General features: G+C 38.9%; 2 protein-coding genes across 2 annotated transcripts; one reads left to right on the forward strand and one right to left on the reverse strand.

The window, feature by feature from the left end:
* The first annotated feature begins 1,766 nt into the window (after positions 1 to 1,766).
* cops4 (COP9 constitutive photomorphogenic homolog subunit 4 (Arabidopsis)) lies at positions 1,767 to 11,178 on the forward strand. Its single transcript, XM_088355800.1, has 10 exons — positions 1,767 to 1,885; positions 4,316 to 4,395; positions 4,480 to 4,631; positions 5,931 to 6,034; positions 6,115 to 6,268; positions 6,344 to 6,494; positions 7,985 to 8,155; positions 9,358 to 9,473; positions 9,580 to 9,664; positions 10,765 to 11,178. The coding sequence occupies exons 1-10, from the start codon at positions 1,812 to 1,814 to the stop codon at positions 10,896 to 10,898; spliced, it is 1,221 nt and encodes a 406-aa protein (XP_088211926.1). The 5' UTR covers positions 1,767 to 1,811; the 3' UTR covers positions 10,899 to 11,178.
* Positions 11,179 to 16,082: 4,904 nt separating this feature from the next.
* On the reverse strand, positions 16,083 to 23,067 carry LOC148350397 (placenta-specific gene 8 protein-like). The gene is made up of 3 exons (XM_088356233.1): positions 22,966 to 23,067; positions 20,514 to 20,638; positions 16,083 to 16,297 (listed from the first exon to the last, which is right to left on the reverse strand). The coding sequence occupies exons 1-3, from the start codon at positions 23,048 to 23,050 to the stop codon at positions 16,193 to 16,195; spliced, it is 315 nt and encodes a 104-aa protein (XP_088212359.1). The 5' UTR covers positions 23,051 to 23,067; the 3' UTR covers positions 16,083 to 16,192.
* Between the last annotated feature and the right edge of the window lie 2,292 nt (positions 23,068 to 25,359).

The following is a 25,359-nucleotide window of genomic DNA, read 5'->3' on the forward strand; positions in this document are numbered from 1 at the left end:
GGTGTCAAACTAATTTTAACTCAGGGGCCACACGATAGAACAAACATTCTCTCCGGGGCCGGACTAATAGATTTGAGTTAAAGAAACAGAGCGAAAGAAATAAATAAAAGAGAGGAAGAGAAAAAGAGAGAGGGTGGGTAAAAGAAAGAGAAGAACGAAGAAAGAGAGAGCGAGAGAATATAAGAAACAAAAGGGAAAAAAGAGAAATAGTGAGAGAGGGGGAAAGGAAGAGAGAGAAAGAAAAATCCAAAGAGAAAAAGAAAAAAGAAAGAGATGAGAGAAAAGAGAAGGGGAGAAACAGAGAAGGGGAGAAAGAGAGAAATGGAAAGCAAGAGAGAAAGAGACAAAAGAGAGGGAAATGGAAAAAAAGAAGACAGAGCATAGAATGTAAAAAACACAGAGAGAAAGAGAGAAAAGAGAGAACAGGAAAAATGACAACAAAGAAAGAGAAAAAGAGAGGGAGACAAAGAGAGAGATAGAAAGAAATACAAGTATAGCATTTGTGAGAGGCACCTGGCTTTGGCAACATCAAGTGGACATATTTCAACCTGCAGCTCGTTTTTCTCATGCGCTTCTCTCACATTGTCTCGCAGGCCTGATTCAATCCCTTCGCTAGGTGATAATCATTTTACGTCAAATGGATGCTAATATCTCAAATGCCAAGATTTTTTTTAAATGCTTGTTTATATTATGGTTCATATATCTTTGCTGATTATTTCAATTTCCAATCAACAAGGATTTGTTTTTTGTTTTTATTTTCGAATGAAGTTTTTTTTTCACCACCAGGGTCACTAAATAATACACACTGTTCCTTTAATCAGAATAGGTTAATAAAGGTGGGGTGCGCCATTTGAACTTAAAAAGTTTACATTTAAATACATTTTCTATAAAGTGTGTTGTGTTGGCAATGCCCAGTTTAGTTCAAGGAGCCCTTATGCTTAATTTTCCACAGTCCCTATCTGCAGTTATCTTACTTTTAGTAGAGCTGTTCTGGGCGGAACACATTAAGTCCAAGGAATGGGGGCCAATTATCATTGTAGCATGAGAATGGTGAAAGTAAGAAATGGCCTACCTCAAGTGGAGTCCAAGAGTTTATTCAATAGTCCAAGAAATGCACGTACATGCACATGCATTATGAATGAGCTGACTGAGGTTGACACAACCCAGGAGATGGCAACTGACAATAACAAAGTTCCAAATTCCGTACAGCTCTTTTGATTAAATTGTACTGCCTCATCAGTAGGTAATTGATACGTGCTGCCACCTACTGATGTGGATGAATGTTACAGTTACTCAGATGATCACTGGAAGAAAGCAAATATTCCGAACAATAGAATTTTTTTTAATATAAAGAATTAACTATTTATAAGTTCATTTATAGGGCTATATTAATGTTCAAAAGGATCAAATAACAAGATATTTTAAAAATGATAATCTTATACAATAAACCGACATACAACATTTTGTAAAATTATTCGTAAGTTGATGTAAAGAAAAATGATAAAATAGAGAGCATAAAATAAAGCAACGTATTTAAAAATCCAATTTAAACTTGGAAACACGGACCTGAAAGCGTCCAAACTTCATATTAAGTTACATTGCACTCTACGAGAAGCATTTTTTTTGTTTTCATTACTCAAATCTTTTTAAGTAAACAAACAAAAACAAAAGAACGTCACCTGAGACATTTTGGTGTGTTATTTTGGTACCGGATATGAAATAACTTTATTTTGTAAATCAAGTGTCCCTGAACGGAAGTTGTAGTTTTCATCAGCGGAAGCGGGACAATTGACAACCCGGACGGCGCGATCATGGCGACCGAAGTGCGGCAGGAGCTCGCACAGCTGATGAATTCGTTCGGCTCCCACAAAGATCTCTCGGCCAAGTATGTTGCGATCAATGGAATCATATTTATTTAACTATTGTCAACCACTCTTGGATATTCACAGTTTTCGAAGCATCCCGTCAGGCTAAAGCAGGGTTACCGTTACAGACGAAGCTAAGCTAACGTTAGCTTATGTGATTACCCCGGTAATAGGTGCTGGAATAACTTGTATCCGTAATTGTTTATCAGCAATGGGTGAAAAGCTAATATAATACATAAATTGCGCCCGTGCAACATAAATACATACACTTTTTGTGATCAAAAGTGCATCAGAATATTAAAACGAAAAAAAAAACAAGTTTAAGTTACTTTATACAGATTAATCCAAAACTCAACATTTCTTGTCCAGCCAAGTCATGTTTATTTGTATAGTATTTCATCACAAGTAGCATCAAAGGGTTGAACAGACCATTACTCAAGCCCCTGATCTAAACCCTAAACGAATGCAAGGGAAAACACAAAAATCTCAGAGTGAGGAAAATGAAAAAAAAACTTGAGTAGTCGCTGCATATGAGGTAATCCCCCCTTCCAGGATGACCAGGCTACAAAAGATGTTGCAAGAGATAATACACAGACATCATCAGCATGAAATATTGATAAAACCAGAAAGTCCAGTTCAAATATTCATGTCCTATGTATGTTCTACATGATGGCATACATCACGTCCGAAGTGCTGGTACGATGGCTAGAAATGCATGCACTGTGCAACAACCAGGCTAATCCTTTTCCCTCATTGATATGAAAAGAGTTAGTAAAGAGTAAGTTATTGAATAGCTGTGTGTCTTAAGCCTAAATTTAAACACTTCCACTGGGGTTGCAGATCAATCTGGGGAGGGCAGAACTTTCCACAGCACTGGAGCCCGAACGGTGAACGGTTTTAAACCTGCCGATTTCTTCTTGACTCTTGGAAACACCAGTAAACCAGCTTTTTTCAAGTAAAGGCTCTGATCAGGAACATAGGGGGGATTAAATCTGATATATATGAGTGGGGCAAGTCCATGCAAAATTTTGTATGATACCAACAGAACCTTATGATCACATCTTAAACTGAGCTGATGCAGGTCAGCTAAAATCAGGGCAATGTGATCAGACTTTCTTGTCCTGGTTAAACTCCTCACCGCAAACTTTTGATGCCAGACTTTGGGAGACCAGAGATTAGTATTAGTACATTACAGTAATCGGAACGGGCGGTAACAAACGCATTGTTTATAGTCTTGACATCAGACTGGAACAGCATAGGGCACATTTTTGCAATACTGCAATGATGGAAAAAATATCTATTCTGGTACAGACGCTGCCCTACTTACGAATGAGTTTGTAAGTTGAATTTGTCCGTAAGTTGCTTCAGTGCTATATGTTGTATGTTTAAGGTTTATATAAGTATGTTTAAGGCTTGTATAAGTAACCTGTCTAATTTGGTACTAAAAAAATAAACATTCCATACAATAATATGCTCTTTAAAAATAAATCAAGTTGAGTTTAACTTGCCTTTGGAATACGGGCTTCAAGATTTAGGCTACTTCCTCCTCCATGGTAAAAAGTGGCCGAAAAAAGCGATCCAACCATTTTCTCAACCGCATCAAGCTTTCTTATTCCACTTTCGTTTCAAAAGAAACGGCTCACTTCTTCTTTACACTGTACACCAACCATAGTGAACGGCTGCACAGGTTATTAAACAATAAAAATGTCAAGGTTCTTTGCGCACTGGAGATAGTGTAGGCATAGAATGTGAGGTGCGCATGAATGATGTCAGTAGGGCGACAGTTGGTGCGAGAGTGTAGGGGAGCTCGAGAGTTTAGTTTTGGAGCGAGTTCTGTGTGTTTACGATAATTGGGTGCTGACGGTTGTCGCTCTCCAAAGAGACTAAGCCTTCCGGAGTATTTTTTTCATGAACGGGGAGCAATCCATTAGCCACACAAAACGACACGCTACATTGGTGGCAGCGGTGGGATTACGAGCAAGTGAAGGAGAGATGTTTACACACGAACTATGAAAAGGAAGCTGATTTCTTCTTCGAGGTGGATGCTGGGTGAGCTCTCACAGCGCCACACACTGGTAGCGGTGGAAAGAAGCACTACAGTAATGTCCTCTACTCGGAAAAAAGTGCACACAATACAAAATCTAATCCCCGGATATTTTTCGACATCCTGAAATAAATGTTTGTATTTACCACTTTGCGTAAGTCGAATGGTCGTAAGTAGGGGAGCGTCTGTAATATTTTTGTCATGCGACGGAAGCAATAGATTTGGGGGTAAATGTGGCAACAGAAGGGCTTTTGTGATATACCCCAAAAAACCTGTGCAACTCATTAATAGAAAAAAAAACCTGATTTACATGTAAATGGCAGGGGAGCACTGTAATATGATGGAAAATAGTTACTTTTTTCTTATCGTTGAAATAATGTCCCTTTCATCCACCATATCTTTCAAGATATAGACAAATCTTGGAAAAGGCTGTCCAGTTCACAGATGCAGATCAGTTGGAATCCTTAAAAGCCTTTGTTGAAGCAAGTAAGGAGCACTTCAATGTGTTTTTAACGTACTCTGAAGTCTTGCACACTTCTCCATTTCTGACACGTTTTCTTTTTTTAATAGTGGTCAATGAAAATGTGAGTTTAGTCATCTCAAGACAACTTCTAACGGACTTCTGCACGCACCTTCCCAACTTGCCCGACGCCACTGCCAAGGCGGTGTATCACTTCACCTTAGAGAAGATCCAGCCCCGGGTCATTTCCTTTGAGGAGCAGGTCATTTATTTTTGCTCATTTATGTTTGGTATATGGCATTGGTCTCAAACTATTTATTTGGGGGGTGCTGAAGCTAGTTTTATGGGTGAGGATGGGTCAGATCTACTGTTCACATATGTTGTTTTTGGAATTTTTCTACAAAAATCATTAAGAATAAATATGAAAATAAACCAGTAATAAGTTAATTTATTGGGGCTGCACTTAAAGGGGCAGTGCATATTATTCAGTGCCTCCTAGTGGTTAAAAATGTATTCAATAAAAAGAATATTGATTGAAATTTAGCAAAAATAAATGAACTATCATATAAATGTGCATTATTTTTAAATACCTGTATGTGTAGAAACTTCTTATTTATTTTACAAACATGAGGGACTTAACTAGATTGAGATGACATGGTCTGCAATTTTCCTGCTATTGGTACCGCAAACAACAAAAACTTTTTTCTCTGCCTTTTTTCTCTTTTTCCCTTTTCTGTTTTCTTTCATTCAATGTTTCCTTCATTTCTTCTTTTTGATACATTTTTAAATTTTCTATGTTTTTGATACTTGTGCGGCCTCAAATGACAATAATATAGTTGCAGACTTGATGAGCAACACTGCAGGTATACTGTAACTCACAGCAGTACTCCTTGCAACAAATATTATTTTTATTTCAGTTGCCCTATTCTTCTTGTTGGAAAAACAAATTTTGATATGAGATTAGATTTGATGAGATGGGATGGGGAGTTAACAATAAAAATCTAGGGGCAAGGGAAGAGAAGGGTCATAATATAGGACATTTTGTTTACCTAGGAAGTTCAATTATGTCTTAAAAATTTCATAAACATAAAAAAGTAACATCTTAGTTGCATGTCTAGCTCAGTGTGGATGACAGCGGAGTGTTTGTGGGGAAGGGTCATCAGTCAGAAGGTTGACTTGAATTGTTTTTCTTTTTTTTCCTTTTGTTTGAGCTCCTTTTTTCTTATTTCATTTCCTCTTTCTTTCCTTCTCTTTTCCTTATTTTTTCCCTTTGAACTCTTCTTCCATTTTTGGTGTTTCTTTGCAAAAGGCTGTGCAGTGAAATTGAGGAAAAACACTGCTTTATGGTCACTTTTGGCTCTCTTTAGTTTGTATTCTTCCTTGTGATTGCAAGCACTCGTTTTCGGTGGTACGACAGATTAAAGCAACATCTTGTGGTCAAATAATACTCACGGTCCTTTTAACTCAAAGACGGGGGCCTCAAACTATCATCCTGAGGGTCGCTATCGGTCCGCGGGTATATGGGATCGGTCTTACTGACGATGGCGTGAACTGTGTTCAGGTGGCCTCTATTCGACAGCACTTAGCAACCATTTATGAAAAAGAGGGCGACTGGAGGAACGCAGCTCAGGTTTTAGTCGGCATTCCTCTGGAGACGGGGCAAAAGTAAGCTGCGAGTGCCTTTCTTTTCCCCTCTTTTGCAATCTTTCTTCATCTTTAAAGAGTTCTTATTTGTCCCACTTTAGGCAATATAATGTGGACTACAAGTTGGACACTTACCTGAAAATAGCCCGCTTATATCTGGAGGATGATGACCCGGTGCAGGCCGAGGCCTACATCAACAGGGCCTCGCTCTTGCAGAACGAGTCCTCCAACGAACAGCTGCAAATACATTACAAGGTGAGAAAGTGGGGGGAGATGATATAAGTGGAGATTTAAAAGAAAGCCAAGGCTGAGATGTAGAGTTGGTCTTAGGTCTGTTACGCCAGAGTCCTAGACTTCAGGAGGAAGTTCATTGAAGCAGCGCAGAGATACAACGAGCTCTCCTACAAATCTATCGTGCACGAAAGCGAGCGCCTGGAGGCGCTTAAGCACGCACTCAACTGCACCATTTTGGCGTCCGCAGGTAAGAACGACTTATTTTGCCTCAATCAGAGTTCAAAATTACAGTGTCTGATAAGTTTGTTTTTTTATATTGGCCACCTGCAAAGGAGGTTTCATAGGAGGCCAGTGTGGAATAAGAGTCAAAATAATGAACCCAAATGCATGACACGAGAAGACGTAAAAAGGGGATGTGATTTAACCCCAATAGGATTTATTCGCGACCAACTTTCACCTGAGAGAAGAGAGTGTGGACCCGGGCCTGCTGAGTAGGAGAAACTTGAGAAACGGGGTCTTGTGGTGGCGGAGAACTTGAAAAGGAGATATGGGATTACCTTTATAAAGAAAGTTGGAGTGGAAGGTCTTGGGACAGGGGAGGGGACTGCCGAGGAGGGTAGATTTGGGATAGAAATTTTTCAAAGTGGTCTTGAAAAGAAGTTTTGAGAGTACCTTTAAGAAGATGGCTAGTGAGGAAGGTCTTGGGATGAGGAGGGAACTGAAGAAAAAAAGTCTTGGTAAGAGAAACTTTTCTTGGTGAGTAGATGAGCAATTTTCAAAAAAACGATATCAGTGTGCAATAATAGTCAAAACCACAAACTGACATCCTATGAAATCTCCTTTGCAGGTGTCCAATATTAAAAACAGAATAAACGTATCAGTGGCTATAAATAAACAATAATGTATGGAGCGGGGAAAAAAATGAATTATGGACAATATCTAAATGCAGACCAGAGGTTTTGGTCATTTGTGCCTTGGAATGGTTGGATAAAAACATTATCTCAATTGCCACAAACAAGTCCTAAAATTATTTTTTCAACACCACTTTTTGTTGTTTTTTTATGGGAAAAAGGGCAAATTTTTGTTAAAAGGCTTTGGAGCCATCTTGCTGCCTATAAATTATGAAACTTCTTTATTGTTAATTTATTTACAATCAAAAAAAGAGGAAAAAAACATTCTCAATAAGTACATTTGGACAGGTGATTGGACAAAACAACATCAGGGATTCAAAACAGATGAACCAAAGGGAATAAAACTAATTGAGTATATTAAAATAGTTGTACTTGTGTCATTTTTGGTATTACTTTTTTAGATTTGTGCATTCCGCTGGTAAAACTATAATCATAAAACTTCACTAACGTTCAAATTTAATTTGAAAAAACAACATTGACCGAATTTAAAGGAACAGTGTGTAATATTTCGTGCACCCTAGTGGTACAGTTAAAAACCATTGATTTGAACAGTAGGCAAAAATACATGAACTATCATTCTGTTATCATAATGTAAACTTTTGTACAAATCATTGATCGAGAAATTTTGTATTTTTATTAAATAGTGGAATGACTACCTAGAGGTGGCCGCCATGTTTGTCTGGGATTCTGCTGCTATGGTGTGCTCGGGAGTTTGGACTGTACCTGAAACAGGCCTTTTCTTACTTTCATTACTTTCATGCCACACTAACAAAGAAACTGCGTTGACAAGTATAAAGTGGGATTCAAACCTAACCAACCATCCCAGGTCAGCAACGTTCCCGCATGTTGGCCACCCTCTTCAAGGACGAGCGCTGCCAGCAGCTTGCCGCGTACGGCATCTTGGAGAAAATGTACCTGGACCGCATCATCCGGGGGAACCAGCTGCAGGAGTTTGCAGCCATGCTAATGCCTCACCAGAAGGCCACAACGGCAGACGGTTAGTAACCAAAAGAAACCTCACCATTCCTTAGTTTGATATGTTGTGAGTGAAATTGAATAAGGTAACCCCTGGGATATTTGACCTTGACATTTTTTTGATATTTTGTTTACAAGTCTTAAATTTAACTTCAAAAGTCTTAATTTTTTCCCCTGTTTTACTTGTGTAAAGGAGCTAATAGCTGTCTATTATTACACTAACAAAATAATGGAACTTTTATCTGATTGATAAATGCAATTGCCTCGGTCGGAAATAACAGATTTCCGTGCATACGAAGCATTTGTAAATCATAGATATATTTGTGGATCTGCAAAATACACAATTCACACTGGTTTTCTTTAATGGTAGTGGGAAGAATGGAAAAATGACCTCAAGAGTGTTTAAAAAGTGCTTGAATTTGACCGTGGAAAAGGTGTACAAACTGTTAAAAAGGTCTTTAAAATTCCTAAATTCAAATGGAAAAATCATGGGGGAACCTTGAGAAAGGTAAGGACTCTGTAACCCTGAGGTATACTGTATAATATTCAGTGGTTCCCATAGTGGGCAGTGGAAAGGTTTTGGGGGGCGGCAGTCCGAAGTATGAATGTTTGTTTGATGATTTGTACACAACACGTTAGGGCTGCTCATTTAAACGAAATTGAATCGACAACGCGATGTGACCTCGTGCGATTGTGAAACCGCAAAGAATTGTTTTTTAAAAGGTTTTGTAGTAAGTTGATGGAGTTTTGGCCAACCACAATTGATACTGTTCGAGTTTTAAAAGCGCCGACCAATCAGAGGCAAGTTTTGATAATGGCACAAGCCAATAAACGCGATTCAAAGTTTGCAAGCACCACACACTGCCACACCCACCGTGTGAGCTCTTTGAGTGTCATGGCGGACTCCGTAAACATAGTCCCAGGGTCAACAAACGAGAAGGAAATTAAGCTTGCACCAAAGGAGGACGGTACATCACTTGTTTGGACCTATTTTGGTTTTGTGCGTTGCAGAATTTACTTTCGCGTAGTCGTTAGGACCAGAGGAAACACAAGTTATTCGTACCAGTACCTTAAAAATGGTCACAAATGACAATACACTGCATGTGAAAAGGATTACAAGTAAAAGATGAAAAGGGTGCATCTACAAAAGGACTGTAACTTACTGGGGATCCAAGGAGGCACCAGCCTGCAAAAATCTTATCTAATATATGATTGTCTTTGTAGGCTCCAGCATCCTGGACAGAGCTGTGATCGAACACAACCTTCTCTCCGCCAGCAAACTTTACAACAACATCACCTTCGAAGAGCTTGGGGCCCTTCTGGAAATCCCTCCAGCCAAAGTGAGTCAACTCAACAAATCTTGGTTTAGTTTTCTTCCCTACATGTCAATCTTGACGTTTTTTGTAGTTATTTGTTTTCTTCTAGTGATTATTTTGTTTTTTACAGGCTGAGAAGATTGCGTCGCAAATGATCACTGAAGGAAGGATGAACGGTTTTATTGACCAGATCGACGGCATCGTGCACTTTGAGAGTAAGTAGGATGGTGTTTTTAACGACAGATTAAGAAAGGCTTCAGGAGTCCCCACATGTGTTGCTTATTCCTGGACAGCAGGGGGCGCCCTAGTATTAAATGATGTGTCTTCATATTTTACGAAGTCTTCATCAGTTCTGCACAACGTTTTAACAGGACAAAGAGGCATATTAGTAAAAATGAATGAGGCAAGCATGCATATTGCCCTGATCTGAAAATATTTTTTGTCCTGTTAGCATATTATTTAGTTTTTTGGGGTAGTTTTTTGTAATGTAAAGTTTTCCTTGTTCAAAAAATAAAGGTTAAACCATTCTTAATTTGCCTTTTCCTGTAGTATTTTTCCAATTTTAGTTTAAATAAAAAATATGAAATGAGCAAATTTGTTTATTAGTTGATATTTTAGCTCATTTCAAGGATTTATTTTTCCCTAAAATAAGTTAGGATTGAGTTGCTGTGCCATGCAACCCTTCATCAAGAGAGAAGCCCGACAGCATATGCTGGTTTACCCCCTCCGCATCATATGCGTTGATAGCAGTCATTCTTAACTATCCTTTGCCATTCACATCTATACCTTGCACTTACTCTCACATTCCATTAGATCATTTCACCCCATCCATCCAACCGTATTTGGGCCTTCCTCTCATTCTATTTACCACCACTTCTGCACTACAAACTCTTTTGGTAAACGGCCTACATCCATTCTTTCCAAACCATCTCAGAATATTTTCATCAACCCTCTCACCAAGATCTCTCACTACACCAGTTCTTCTCCTTACTTCCTCTTTCCTTCACCTATCCAGTCGTGTCACTCCACACATACAACACGAACATCTCATTTCAAACACAAGCCGCCAATTTTCCAGGTATTGGTGTCGACAGGCATTGTGGGAAATGTAGTTTTTGTTAAAGCCCTTTTTTGTTGCTTTAATTTTTAGACATTTTACACTCTTGCTGGCCATTTAAAGTGATGCGGCAGGCCACATTAGGCCCCGGGCAATGAGTCTATGACCCATAAGCTATAATTCAACAGTGTAATGCATTTTATTGTGAAAATCCGTCACTCATCAGCTCCCCCTAAACAGACTCTTGACATTTTTCAGCACGAGAGCCGCTTCCCACGTGGGACAAGCAGATCCAGTCCCTGTGTTTCCAGGTCAACAACCTCTTGGAAAAAATCCGCCAGGCTGCTCCCGAGTGGGCTGCCCAAGCTATGGAGACGCAGATGAGTCAGTAAAAATGGCCTCACCCCCACTTAAGTTTCGTCTTCCCACTCGAAAGCATCAACAAGGTGCGCCAAACGGAAACGCATCCCTCCACCGCTCACTTCCCATAAAGTGAATATTCCGAAGGCACGCTTTTATTGCCCTTTTGCCCGCAGTGACTCATGTTTTTCTCGATGGATGACGACACTAGCACTCATGTCTGTGGCGTTATATCTGCGACGTGTTGTATACGGCAAGGATGATGACACAAAATGTTGACATTAAATATGAATAAATGTGCACATGGGTAGCGCGTCAGTTTGTTTTCTTCCTCAACACAGCAACTGTTGATTTTAGGCAGGGGTCACCAACGCGGTGCCCGCGAACACCAGGAAGTCCCCTAGGAAAACCTGAGTAGCTTGCAAACTATCCATCTATCCATCCATCAATTATCTGCACCGCTTATCCTCAGTAGGGTCGCGGGGGTGCCGGAGCCTATCCCAGCTATCTTCGGGCAGTGGGCAGGGGACACCCTAAACTGGTTGCCAGACAGTCACAGGGCACACAGAGACAGACGCCTCACTTGCTCATTCACACCTAGGGACAAATTTGGACCGGCCAATTAACCTGACATGCACGTTTTTGCTATGTGGGGAAAAAACTGAGCGCCCGGAGGAAACCCACGCAAGCACGGGGAAAGCATGCAAACTCCGCACAGGAAGGATGTTAGTTGGATTTGATCCCATGACCCCAGAACTGTGCCGCAGACGCGCTAACCACTCATCCCCACCAGCTTGCTAACTAGTTCCGAATAAACCTTACCAGTGATGGTGATTTTCCAAGAAATTTGATTTCTAACTTCCATGAAAAATCATTGAGAATGTGTTGCAAGGTTTAGTTAACCCTCGTGGCATGCATTTTCTTTTGTGACTCAATGCATGTCAGTGTACATTCTTTGGATGTGAACTCAGCCATTTATGAATATCTTTTGTCTTCCAACCGTTTATAATTTTCAGTGGCATACACTTACAGTGCTTTATTTATTCCCAGACAAGTCCTAAAAGTGACTTAAACAAAAACTTTCTGAACTGCATTTACTTTTCATGGCAGCACGGCGGGGCAGTGGTTAGCGCGTGTGCAGCACAGTTCTAAAGTCAGAAGATCGAACCATCCTGTGTGGAGTTTGCAAGTTCCCCCCGTGCTTGCGTGGGTTTCCTTCTGGCACTCCGGTTTCCTCCCACATCCCAAAAAATGCATATCAGGTTCATTGGCCGGTCCAAATTGTCCCTAGCTATGAATGAGTGAGTAAATGGTTGTCTGTCTCTTTGTGCCCTGCGACTGGCTGGCAAGCAGTTCAGGGTGTCCACTGCCTGAAGATGGCTGAGATAGGCTCCAGCACCCCCGAAGCCCTACTGAGGATAAGAGGTGCGGATAATGGATGAATGGATTTACTTTTCATATGGCCTAGTTAAAGCGTTTAATTAGTCAAATTGGTGATGAATTATTTTTTTTAAATACGTGCTATTTTTTTTTTACTACAGCTGTTTCGCAAAAAACTTTAATGTTTTACTTTAACGTTAATTTCTCTAGCAACGCAATATTATTTGTACAATTTTTTTTTTACTCCACTGTACTGAAGCGAAAAATACTAATATCCTGGAAAATGCATTGCAATACTGTACACCAGGTTTATGACATATCAAAGATTATAAATTATCTTGGATATTTATACGTCCAAATTATGTACATAGCATGTTTTGTGTATAGAATGTGTTTGGCTCCCAAATGGCAAAAACATAAATTACAGTACAATACCATTTCTAACATCTACATGTTTTCACAACCCGGGGGAACTTCGAGCTCCCAAATGTTTACTTTTCAGGCGGGCAATGCGTTGCCCTTAAGGAAATTGCTTACTAGATCATTTATTGTGTTTACATTTAGCACAAGCCAAAAACCGGATGTAAAGTCATTGCGTGCGCTTCATATAGGGTTCAAAGGAGTGCTTGAAATCCTTGAAAATGCTTGAATTTTAATGTTCTGTTTTCAATGTTTACAAAGTGCTTGAATTTTGGGTGAAGTGCTTGTAAAAGCTTGAAATTGTTGCCATGTTTCTCTGCATACTAAATCGATAGACAATGCATGAACTGAAAATACCTAAAACAAGTCTTTTTATAAATGACGCTGACACGCCTGCTCTGGTGGGTTAGCGTTGCTTTCGTTTTTCTTTTGTCATTAACAGCAGCTGGCATTAGTTTTTATGGCATTGTCCTATGAAGTGTTATCGCCCAGTTTGTGTTGCGTCGAAGAGGACAGGTCCACCTATTTTAATTATGTACATTTACTATGGACCATGTCAAAAATTTAGGTACCATTTTTCAGGGGTAAATTTTCATGGGAAGAACTTCCTGCAACTGAAAATGTAATACAAACATGAGGATGGATATGTCTCACAAATATTTACACACGTATTATTCAGATCCACACTTATTTGCAATATTTCTTCATAAATGCAACCGCATGATCAAAAATAGCATATGTAATTTGCAGATATATTTGTGGATCTGCAAAAGTTATGATTTATTTAAATGGTACTGGATGAATTAAAACACTGAATTTGAAATTCCTTAACAAGTGCTTGAATCTGGCCATGAAAAAAAGGTGTACGAACCTAACATATATTTTGGTTTTTATTTGAGATTTTAAAATATAGCAAAATATTACCACTTCCAGATTTTTATGTGCCATTTACAGTTCTGTGATCTCTTACCGGACTTACACTATGCCTGACATGACTGTTGCATGTCCAATCCATCTCCATCCATTTTAAAGGATTAACAATACAATGCCATACATTTGTAAAAATGTTTGTTTGATGTCTAAAAAACAGGGTTGGGTAGGGTTACTTTAACTGGATTACTTTCCATTCCTTTTGGATTACTCTAATACCTAATATGCTAATAAAAGACAAAAGAAACTAAATATGAATAAAATGACTACATTTTGTGCAAGCTTGGGGAGTAACGGAATACATAGAATGGCAAAAATAATGTTGGCAACCTGTTTGGATTTATTTTCATTTTGTTTCTGTCGCATTTTATGTTAGTTTTGCCGGAGATCAAAGAGATCAAAGCCAGGAGAGAAAGCTTACCACGTGTTGTGAGTCATAATTTTATTCATATTTAGTTTCTTTTGTCTCTTATTAGCATATTTGGTATTGGAGTCATCCAAAAGTAATTGAAAGTAATCAAGTTAAAGTAACCCTACCCAACCCTGCTAAAAAACTAGATATTGTATGAATTGGGTCATATATAAAGTCTATGCATGTTGTTTTCGTGAAAGTATTGGCACATGTTCTCATGGCACTGTATAGTATCGTTAAAGTTTTCATCATTCGGAAAGGGGGAATAAATGTTCAATACTAAGTAGTCACAGTCCTCCTTAGGTGGTTAAACTCAATGCCACAGACACCAGCTCAGTAGCCTAGATGGTAAGGCGCCCGCTTTGAGACTGGGAGGTCGCTGGTTCGCACCTCGGCCGAGTCATACCAAAGACTTATAACATTGGTAAAATGGCGGCGCCCTCTGATGGCTGCGGCTGCATCGGCTCGCTACAACGGGTCAGGTGTATCGACATTTTGTTCTGTGTACATTGTTACACAGAATGACAATACAAAGGAAATTATTAAATTATTATTATAAAACGTGATCAGATCTTTTGTAAATTAGCCTAAAATGTATATATGTAAATAAATCAGTGACCTTATACAAGGCAGATTTTGTTCTGGTTGATTAAGCCTATGTTGACCCTACAACCTGGTAATAACCTTTTTATAATGACAAAAATGCATATGAAAATTGTATCCCTTTGCGCTAATAATTAAAAAAAAAGTAGCTCTTAATGTCATGACTTAGCGTTTACAAGCTAGTGGCAAAGCGCTGAATTTCTATGAGGCAGGTTTTGTCCAATAGAAGCTCCTCCTCTCACTTCCAAGGTGCAGTCCAAAGAAACATTTTATCGGCTCATTCACTACAAGCCTAGTTAACATTTTTGACGTCTATCTCCGTCAAAAGCTCTGCAGGTGTTACGAAACTGGATATCGTAACTGTCATGTAAAAAAATGAACTTGTCTGTGTCGTTTGTTTTTGTTTATTACCTAAGTCCTACCTGAACGGTTGATTGACAAGTACCTGTTTTCTAAATCTCTCAATATTGAATGTTTTGGAAACTAACCAATTATGTGTTTATGTTATGTAATGTTCTGGAACATTAATTCCTACGCTACAGAGGATGCTGCAGGATAAAGTTAAGCACAGAGGCTTAGAAGAAGCGGTTTCAGCAAAGATGAGGAAGAATAAACGAGCAAACGCAGAAGTCATTTGTTGACATAGTAATTTCTTTTGCAAGTTAAACACTACATTTTATTGTTTGCCTCCAGTTCCAAAGTTACTGTTTTGAAGTGAGTTACAATTAAACAAAATAAATATGAGGGAGTGACACTCATGGCATATGTTACGACACAAAAAAACGCAGCTCAAAGTAAAGATGTGTTAGCAGAAAGTATTTTCCTGATTCCTTCAGAAAAATCATCCACTGGCCCTCTTCAAAGAAGTCGAAGCGGGATAAGAAATATATGATGTTGGTAGGTTGAGCCTAAGTCATATTGTAAAAAATGTTCTTTTTTACATGTTTATTTTTATGTAAATTACTTCAAAAGAAAACTGGAGTATGACTGAAATACAACTAAAAGCTTAATACTCTCCTTAAAAATAGCCCATATCTTTTTCTTTCTTGAATTTTCGGTTGTTGCTTGCTAATAAACTAAAAGTGCAATAATCACCTCAAAATAGCCCAGCTCTTTTAGACTTTTTGCTTGTCTCCTAGCTTATACAGGGCCTAGCAAAAGTACTAAAGCTAAAAACTGTAAATATTATCCAAGAATCAACAAAATTCTTTCAACATTTTGACTGAAAAGTAGGTTTTGCACATCTTGCCCACTGATCTCTCAACTCAGCCAACTGACTCCAGAAGTTCCCCCATGACAAAAGGAATCTCTTTTTCGTCTCAACTTCAGATGTTTTGATAATAATGTTCTTTATTGAAATATCACCAAGTAAATCAATCAACGATAATTCAACACACATTTTCTAGAAAATAGCACCATCAAAGTTTAAAAAAAAGTGCTGATTTGGATGAGATTTTGTCATCTGATTTTATGGCAATTTTTCTTAGCACTGCAATTCAATTGAGATGATTTTCCCTCCTTTATTGTTGAGTTCTTTAATATTTAACTCAGGTTTCCTTTGGAAGCGTTTTTTTCTTTGTTTCAGAAGATTCCTTGTTCCTTTCTGCGGTCGATGTCCCGCTTGAGCTGGCAGGTTGCACACACCAAGCAGCAGGCATTGGCCAGGAAATCGCTGCAGAGGGAACCCTGCAAGCATGCGGACAATGCAAATAAAGTGCTTGGTGAAAGTATTGTTGCGTGAAAGTTAAAAGCAGTAAGGGGATACAAGAAGATTTCGAAATATTTACACATCTACCGGAGCACTATGAGAGCATAAAACCCCTGTAAACCTACTAATACCTGGCCACCCCTCTAAACGTTCAGTCGAAACAGGGAGAAAACTAATCAGAGAAGCAACCAAGAGGTCATGCTCCCATTGGATGCCCTGCAGGCATACACAGCCGAGGTGGGACAATCTGCCCACGAGAGAACTATTAGTCGTACTCAGCATAAAATTGCCCTTTATGGAGGAGTGGCAAGAAGAAAGCCCTTTCTGAAAGAAAACCATAAAGAGGTCTGTTTGGTGTTTGGAATGAGGGCACATCAGAGACAAATAACTTGTGAAACAAGGTGCTCTGGTCAGATGAGACCAAAATGTAACTTTTCATGCTGGATGCAAAGCGTTTCATTTGGCGTAAGAGTAACACTGCGCATCACCCTGAAAACACGATCCCCACTGTCAAACATGGTGGTGGCAGCATCATGCTCTCAGGTTTCTTTGCTACAGCAGGGACTAAGAAGATTGTTAGAGTTGAAGAGAAGATACAGGGCAATTCTGGCCGAAAATTTGTTGGAGTCTGCAAGAGACAAGAGAATGGGGTGCAGGTTCATGTTCCAACAGGACAACGACCATAAACATAAAGCAAAATCAACAATGGAATGGTTTTAAACTAACAATTTCAAGGTGTTCGAATGGCCTAGCCAAAGTCCAGACCTTAATCTCACAGAGCATTTGTGAAAAGTTGTGAAAAATGATATGCACTAAGAATCAACATCAAACCGTAAGGAACATGAGCTGTTTTGTACGGAAGAATGGGAAATATTTCTGTTTCAAGATGTGCAAAACTAATACAGATGTACCCCAAATGACTTGGCTATGATCACATTAAAAGGATGTTGTACAAAATATCAACTCAAGGGGGGCAGGTATTTTTGCAACGTCTATTTTTCAATGTTCATTTGTTAGCACAATATACAAAGTTGTCCCTTTTCACAATTGTGTGTTTTTAGAGTTTTTCTACCTATACGTTTGAAGCCTGAAATCTCTCAAATTGTTCAAAGGTTCTTGGGGGAGGGTTCAATACTTTTGCAACGCACTGTACTGTTATCGTGTTTGATTTGAGATAGCGCGCAGAACAATGGCCTCGCTGAGTAAACTCCTGCTGAAGGAAACGGGTTTGAGCTCAGTAAATACTACATATTGACATAGAGTTGATTTTTTACCAGGGATGTTAAATATCCTTTGTTTTCACACTGATACCGATACTTGATTCTTGAATAGTCATCAATATTGGATACTGACACCACTAATTAAAAAAAAAAAAAAAGGAAAACCATTTCCCTAAAATATCATTCAATTATAATAAGATTTAAAGAGAAAAAAATATATACATATATCTATATACCGTAAATTCCGGACTATAAGCCGCTACTTTTTCCCCAAATGTTCAGCCCTGCGGCTTATTCAGTGAAGCGGCCAATTTACCTCTAAGTTTAAGCATACATTGTCTGTAAAGTTAAGGTACGTTCCGATAATGAGGAACATGCCCTTGGTGGCGATAGTTACGAGGAGGAAGTTGAGGACGATCTACCGTGAATGGGGTTTTGAACAAATTTATTGACACTAATAACAGCAAACAAACAATGTGAGGTTTGAACAACCACTCTCGACAATCTCAACAGCAATCAAGCACATTCACAATTTCATTATATCTGACAATATGACGTTTTAATTTCCACAATTACGGGATACTATATTTTGAACAGGCACTTTAGATCCATTGTGAGCGTGATCCTAACTAGCGTGTTGGTACCTTTCAAAGGCACGGTTTGGGATGAAAGTTATATTATTATTATTAAAGCTTTGAAAACTCTCTCGGTGTACCGTCTTTCTTCGTAAATATGTGTAACCATGTATAATATTTATTTGCAACTGTATATTTTTGTAATGTATTTATTTTAGAGATTTATTCTGTTATGTGTTCTACGGACGAATCAAAAAGAAGGGGCGGAGCAAACGCGGGCTGATGGGAAGTGGGGTAAAGCTGAGTTACCGGTAGATCTGTCTGTTGTCGCAGCGGACAATAGTGGATATATATTTTTCCCACCCTTAACTTTGGAAATATACATTTTGTTTCCTTGGATTACTTTCAACAGGACCCGGACTTTACAAGTCTGCATCATACGTTTAATTACGGGTATCATTTTCCGTTCATATCGATGATTGTGGTACTAGGATTGTGTACCATGTCCCGGCTCCTAGGCTTTGTAGCATATAATGAACTGACCGATAACGGATAATGGATAATGAATAACGAAGATAGATCAATAACCCTTAAAAACCCCAAAAACCCCCTATGTGAATACAATTGTGGAACCAACAAACCTGGTTTGGGTCAAACTTTTGATTGTGCCAAAAAGTGGCAAATCACCTGAAAGATGGTGGGTGCGGCTTATAATTGGGTGTGCCCCATAGTCCGGAATTTACATATATATATATACAGTGAAGAAAATAAGTATTTGAACATCGTATTTTGCTATTTTTCCCACTTAAAAATCATGGAGGGGTCTGAAATTTTCATCGTAGGTGCATGTCCACTGTGAGAGATAAACTAAAAAGAAAAATTCAGAAATTACAATGCATGGTTTTTTTTAACAATTTATTTGTGTGATGCAGCTGCAAATATGTATGTGAACACCTGTGTATCATCTGGAATTCAGACCCTGAAAGACCTGTTAGTCCGCCCATTAGAATTCCACCTGCACGGCATGTATCATCCTAAATCAGATGCACCTGATTGAGGCTGCATAAAGACACCTGTCCACCCCAAACAATCAGTAAGACAGTAACTTGTAACCTGGCAATGACCAAAGAGCTGTCCAAAGACACCAGAGACTAAGCTGTATACCTCCTCAAGGCTGGAAAGGCAAGCGGCTTGGTGAAAAAAGGTCCACTGTTGGAGCAATCATTAGAAAATAGAAGAAGCTAAACATGACGGTCAATATCAATCCGAGTGGAGCCCCATGCAAGATATCATCTCGTGAGGTCTCAATGATTCTAAGAAAGGTGAGGAATCAACTCGGAACTACACGACAGAAGTTGGTCAATGACCTGGGACCACCGTTTCCAAGGTTACTGTAGCTAATACAATAAAACGTCATGGTTTGAAATCGTGCATGGCACGAAAGGCTCCCCTGCTTAAACTAGCACATGTCAAGGCCTGTCCATTTGGATGATACAGAGGAGTCGTGGGAGAAAGTTTTGTGGTCAGATGAGACCAAAATAGAACTTTTTGGTCATAATTCCACCAAGCGTGTTTGGCGGAAGAAGAATGAAGAGTGAAATTCGATGAACACCATCCCTACTCTGAAGCATGGGGGTGGTAGCATAATGCTTTGGGGTGTTTTTCTGCACATGGGACAGGACGAGTGCACTGCATTAAAGAGAGGATGACTGGGGCCGTGTATAGTTAGATTTTGGGGAACAACCTCCTTCCCTCAGTCAGAGCATTGAAGATGGGTCGTGGCTGGGTCTTCCAACACGACAACGACCTGAAGCACACAGCCAGGAAAACCAAGGAGTGGCTCCGTAGGAAGCATATCAAGGTTTTCCAGCCAGTCTCGAGACCTGAACCCAATCGAAAATCTTTCAAAGAAGCTTAAACTTCGTGTTTCTCAGCGACATCCCAGAAACCTGACTGATCAAGAGAAGATCTGTGTGGAGGAGTGGGCCAAGATCCCTTTTTCAGTGTGTGCAAACCTGGTGAAGGACTACAGGAAACGTTTGACCACTGTAATAACAAACAAAGGCTACTGTACTAAATATTAACATTCATTTTCTCAGTTGTTCAAATACTTATTTGCAGCCGCATCGCACAAATAAATTGTTGAAAAATTATGCATTGTGATTTCTGGATTTTTCTTTTTAGTTTATCTCTTTCACAGTGGACATGCAACTACGATGAAAATTTCAGACCCCTCCTTGATTTCTAAATGTGAGAAATAGCAGGGTGTTCAAATACTTATTTTTTTCACTGTATATATAAGTTGTACTAGCTCCAACAAAAAAAAGTTTTCTGCTGCTTAGTGGCACTCAGCTCTATAAATACCCCTAAAACTCGATCTTTTCCACACCTGTACGTACGTTTATGTTGTACCGTGTCCGGTAAACACTGCGGATGGCCATACTCAAGCCGCACAGGCAGCACTCGTCCATGTCGTCGGCGATGGCGCAGCTCAAGCACGGGAAGCACCAAAGACCGAAACAACCTGCCGAAGCAAAAACAAAAACGGGATGGGCACGGCGCCATGAGGTACACCTTCAAATGTGTTACATTTTTAAGCAGCGAGAATTTTAGAGTGGCTAACTTCAAATGAATACAGCTGAATATTACCAACGGTTTGTCAGCCTGGTTAATTCCTTCCCCCATACCACATAAGTCAGAATTTGCACCTTGTGATGACCAACGGAATTATTGTAATTTCATCACTAGCTTGTCATATCCACGTTACTTTTATTGCTTTATGCAACAGACTTTCTTCATTTGTTAGTTTTTACATTTGTATAACCACTTGTGAAGCCCCCTCTTAAGGTTTCTTATTGAGTTTTTCCTTACCCACATGTAGGTTTTAGATCAGGGGATGGTGTGATAATAGTCTGTGGTTTACAATAGTCCACAGGTGTCAAACAGGCGGCCCGCGGGTCAGATCAGGCCCGCTAAGGGATTGAATCCGGCCCACGAGACAACACTCAGAGAAGCGCAAGAGAAAAACAAGCTGCAGGTTGAAATATGTCAACTTGATGTTGCTAAAGCCAGGTGCCTCGCACAAAGACACTGTACTTGTATTTCTCTCTCTCTCTCTCTCTCTCTCTCTCTCTCTCTCTCTCTCTCTCTCTCTCTCTCTCTCTCTCTCTCTCTCTTTCTCTTTTCCACCCCTTTTCTCCCACTCTGTCTCTGTCTCTTTCACTCTCTGTGTCTCTCTTTTTCTCTTCCTTTGTTGCTTTTTGTTCTTTCTCTCTCTGTGTCTTTTAACTTATTTTGCTCTTACTTCATTATTTCCCTTTCTCTCTTCTCTTTTTCTCTTCCTACCCTTCGTACTTTCTTTTCTCTTTTCTCTCCTTCTGTCTTTCTATTTCTCTTTGGATATCATTCTTCCTCTCCCTTTATTTTTCTCCTCTCTCACAACTTTTTTTCTCTTTTGTTTCTCACGCTCTCTCCCTCTCTCTCTTTTTCTTTCGTTGTCCTGCCCTCTCTCCTTTTCCCTCCCTCTTTCTCTTATTTCTTTATCTCTCTTTTTCTTTCTCTTTAATCTACTAAGATGTTTTTCTCCCACTCTTTACAGCATTTTCCCACTATACAACATCAACAAAAAATATTTTGTGCTGTCCGTTATTTTAAAATATTGTACTTCCTGACGCCATCTTCTGGCTGAAGTAAATTCAGCAGTCTTCATCAAGCTGTGTTCGTGTCTCTCTCAGACACGCTCGAATAAACTCTTCCTTTTTCTTTTTTTGGGGGTTTGGGTTGGCATTTGGACTATATTTGAAACCGTCCTTTTCTTACTTTCACCATTTTCATCATTGAATAAAAGAAAACTGCAAGCATGCCTTTGAGATAACTCTCCTCCCCCTTATCTCACCCATCTCCTTTCTTTCAGCGTAATGTGCTCCATGGCCAGAACATCGATGGTAAAAGTAAGATATCAGCAGACGGGCGCGGTGAATAAAAAAAGGCTCTTTGAACTTAGTTGGGCATTGTTAACACATACTTAATATAGATTTTTTTTTTATCTCAATCTATGCACACCACAATTAAAAGTGGTGTCCATAACTTCAAAATATTTAATTTACTGACACCATCTTCTGGCTGAAATCATCATTTCAGCCTCTGTCAAACTCCTTTTGTTGACTTTCTTGGGTCATCTCGGATTAGCTCATCTCTTTTCATCTTTTTGGGGTTGGGTTGGCATTTGGACTGCATTTGAAACAGTCCTTTTCTTACTTTCACCATTTTCATCATAGAATAAAAGAAAACTGCGAGCATTCCTCTGAGAAAACTCCGCCGCCCCCTTTCTTTCAGCGTAATGCGCTCCATGGTCAGAACACTGGTGGTAAAAGTCAGATAAAAGTTGGAATGCGTCTTGGAAAAATATATAAAGGCTCTTTGAACTCAGTTGGGCATTGTTAACACGTTATAGAGAAAAAGAAGGTACTTTCAACTTGTTAAGGACAATTTTTGCAGTGTTCATACACATCCCAAGTTATGTTTCTGACACTGTTTGCTATCGGTCGACGTCTTAACATGCTATTAGCTGAACTCCCTCCAATGATGCCTTTAACGCTCTTCGTTCAGTTCAGAATCTTGTGTAATTTGTAAAGACTTTGCGAGTTTGTGTGATGCAATACTATATTTTTTGTATTGTATTTATTAGCTATGGGCCCAAGGGTTGCGGTGATGCTTAATGGAGAATTAAAAACATGATAACCATGGAAACAAAACTTGCGGCTTCTCACAAGTGGAAGGTTTTAAATCAATTTAATTTTTTTATAGGCTGTCACTTTCTTTTTTCTTGTCTTTTTTATTTTGAGAACTTACATGTCCCACAATCGTCGCAGAAGTCACACAAACCGGTCTGGAAGTCGGAAGCAGGATACCTTCCAGGTTGATTTGTGACCGCCATGATGATGACTGAAGATGGTAGCTAGGTTGAGAAGGACAATGCTAACGTTAACTCACTCAGTGCCAAAGACAGATTTTCCTGTTGTCTACGTTTTCCTGTCTACATACAAAAAATGTTTTTAAATGCAAGAATAGAAATGAATTACCCATTTTGAACTACAATTTAGTTGAAAAAAACTAAACTAAAAATGTTTTAATTGAGAAATATTACATTTAAAATAGGCAACATAACATTTTCTCATCAAATGTCTTCCAAAATAAAAAATAACAAAACAAAAACGTTAATCGAGCAAAAGATCCAAATGTCCTCTTTTTTAATTCAATCTAGTGGTCAAATAATACACACTGTCCCTTTAAGAAACATTTTCCACCAAGATAAGAAAAATGAGCAAATAAGCAAAATCATTCAAATTTGCAAGAAGAGAAAAAAAAAATGTCTTTTAGTATCTATCTATCTATCTATCTATCTATCTATCTATCTATCTATCTATCTATCTATCTATCTATCTATCTATCTATCTATCTATCTATCTATCTATCTATCTATCTATCTATCTATCTATCTATCTATCTATCTATCTATCTATCTATCTATCTGTTTCTCTCTCTCTCTCTCTCTCTCTCTCTCTCTCCAATGTAAATCTATCTATATATCTATCTATCTATCTATCTGTTTCTCTCTCTCTCTCTCTCTCTCTCTCCAATGTAAATCTATCTATCTATCTATCTATCTATCTATCTATCTATCTATCTATCTATCTATCTATCTATCTATCTATCTATCTATCTATCTATCTATCTATCTATCTATCTATCTATCTTTCTCTCTGTTTCTCTCTCTCTCTCTCCAATGTAAATCTATCTATCTATCTATCTATCTATCTATCCATCTATCTATCTCTCTGTCTCTCTACCTCTCTCTCTTTCTCTCCAAAGTAAATCTATCTATCTATCTATCTATCTATCTATCTATCTATCTATCTATCTATCTATCTATCTATCTATCTATCTATCTATCTATCTATCTATCTATCTCTCCAAAGTAAATCTATCTATCTATCTATCTATCTATCTATCTATCTATCTATCTATCTATCTATCTATCTATCTATCTATCTATCTATCTATCTATCTATCTATCTATCTATCTATCTATCTATCTATCTATCTATCTATCTATCTATCTATCTATCTATCTATCTATCTATCTATCTATCTATCTATCTATCTATCATAGGCAATTCTTACCTTGAGCTTGCTCTGTGGGAGAAATGATGAAGGAGAGAGGTATGGGACTCTTTTTGTCCTGGGTGGGTTCCTCCCTTTTTTTTGCTCCCCCCTTCCTCACTACTGCACCTGTTTACAGTGTGTCAGATTAGAGAACAATGACAAAAACGAATTTATTGCCACGAAATTTAGTGTATATTACTCTGCTGAATACTTCAGGTGTCATTGTTTTTTTTTTAAATGCAGCGATTTTGTATTGGTGGATGAGTAACATTTTAAAAGAATATCACGCTACCAATGTCGAAACCCGCATCCTCGAAGGTACCACAAATAGTGGTAGAATGTACTTCCCCTATTGTTCACAGTATCTCTTCTCTTTCGATAAATGGTAACCAGAGACGTTCTCCTTTTTCGGTAACTTAATTTAGACTGTGTTTTCTTTTTCTTTTTGGAACATTCGACAAACAAAAAACAAAGGGGAATATAATTGAGATATAGTAGTAGTAGTAGTAGTAGTAGTAATAATGATAATAATGATATTTGCAATAATAAGAACAATAACAATTGTAATAAACTAACACAAAAAACAAAGGGAAAACAGGGAAAAATAAGAAATTAATAATAATAATAATGATAATGATAATAATAATACTGATAATACTACTACTGCTACTACTTCTACTAATAATAATGATAATGTCACGGTTGCCATGGTGCCCAATTGGACCTGCTGTGTGGCGCCAGCTTCTGTCACGGTTACCATGGCGCCCAATTGGCCCCGCCTGTGGGCGCCAGCTGAAGCTCGTTGACAGATTGGCTCCCTTTCAGTATTTAAACGCTGTCCTGTCAGCCGCCTTTTGTCGGTCCGTCTGCGAATCTCTGTTTTTACCCAGCAAGCTCTTTTTTGCCTGTCCTGTGTTTTACTCTTGTTTTTCTCCCGCCACGATCTGTTCGATTTAGACTTTTTCTGTTCCCGACACCGCCATCGCTCGCCACGGAAGTCCCACTTCCGCGGCTGAGCAACCCACTCCCCGTGACCAACGATCTCCGGATCGAGTATACGCTCCTTTCTTGTTTCCCCAA

This window comes from Urocampus carinirostris, chromosome 16 (assembly GCF_059441175.1).
Source record: "Urocampus carinirostris isolate Australia breed hairy pipefish chromosome 16, RoL_Ucar_1.0, whole genome shotgun sequence".
NCBI lineage: Eukaryota > Metazoa > Chordata > Actinopteri > Syngnathiformes > Syngnathidae > Urocampus > Urocampus carinirostris.

Excerpts from the sequence above, each read along its gene's own strand:
- cops4 (XM_088355800.1), top strand. The coding sequence starts at position 1,812 with ATGGCGACCGAAGTGCGGCAGGAGCTCGCACAGCTGATGAATTCGTTC. Across the intron at positions 1,886-4,315 it reads CACAAAGATCTCTCGGCCAA|ATATAGACAAATCTTGGAAA; the intron begins GTATGTTGCGAT and ends ATATCTTTCAAG. Across the intron at positions 9,665-10,764 it reads CGGCATCGTGCACTTTGAGA|CACGAGAGCCGCTTCCCACG; the intron begins GTAAGTAGGATG and ends GACATTTTTCAG.
- LOC148350397 (XM_088356233.1), bottom strand. The coding sequence starts at position 23,050 with ATGGCGGTCACAAATCAACCTGGAAGGTATCCTGCTTCCGACTTCCAG. Across the intron at positions 20,639-22,965 it reads CTGCGACGATTGTGGGACAT|GTTGTTTCGGTCTTTGGTGC; the intron begins GTAAGTTCTCAA and ends TTGCTTCGGCAG. Across the intron at positions 16,298-20,513 it reads GGACACGGTACAACATAAAC|GGTTCCCTCTGCAGCGATTT; the intron begins GTACGTACAGGT and ends GCATGCTTGCAG.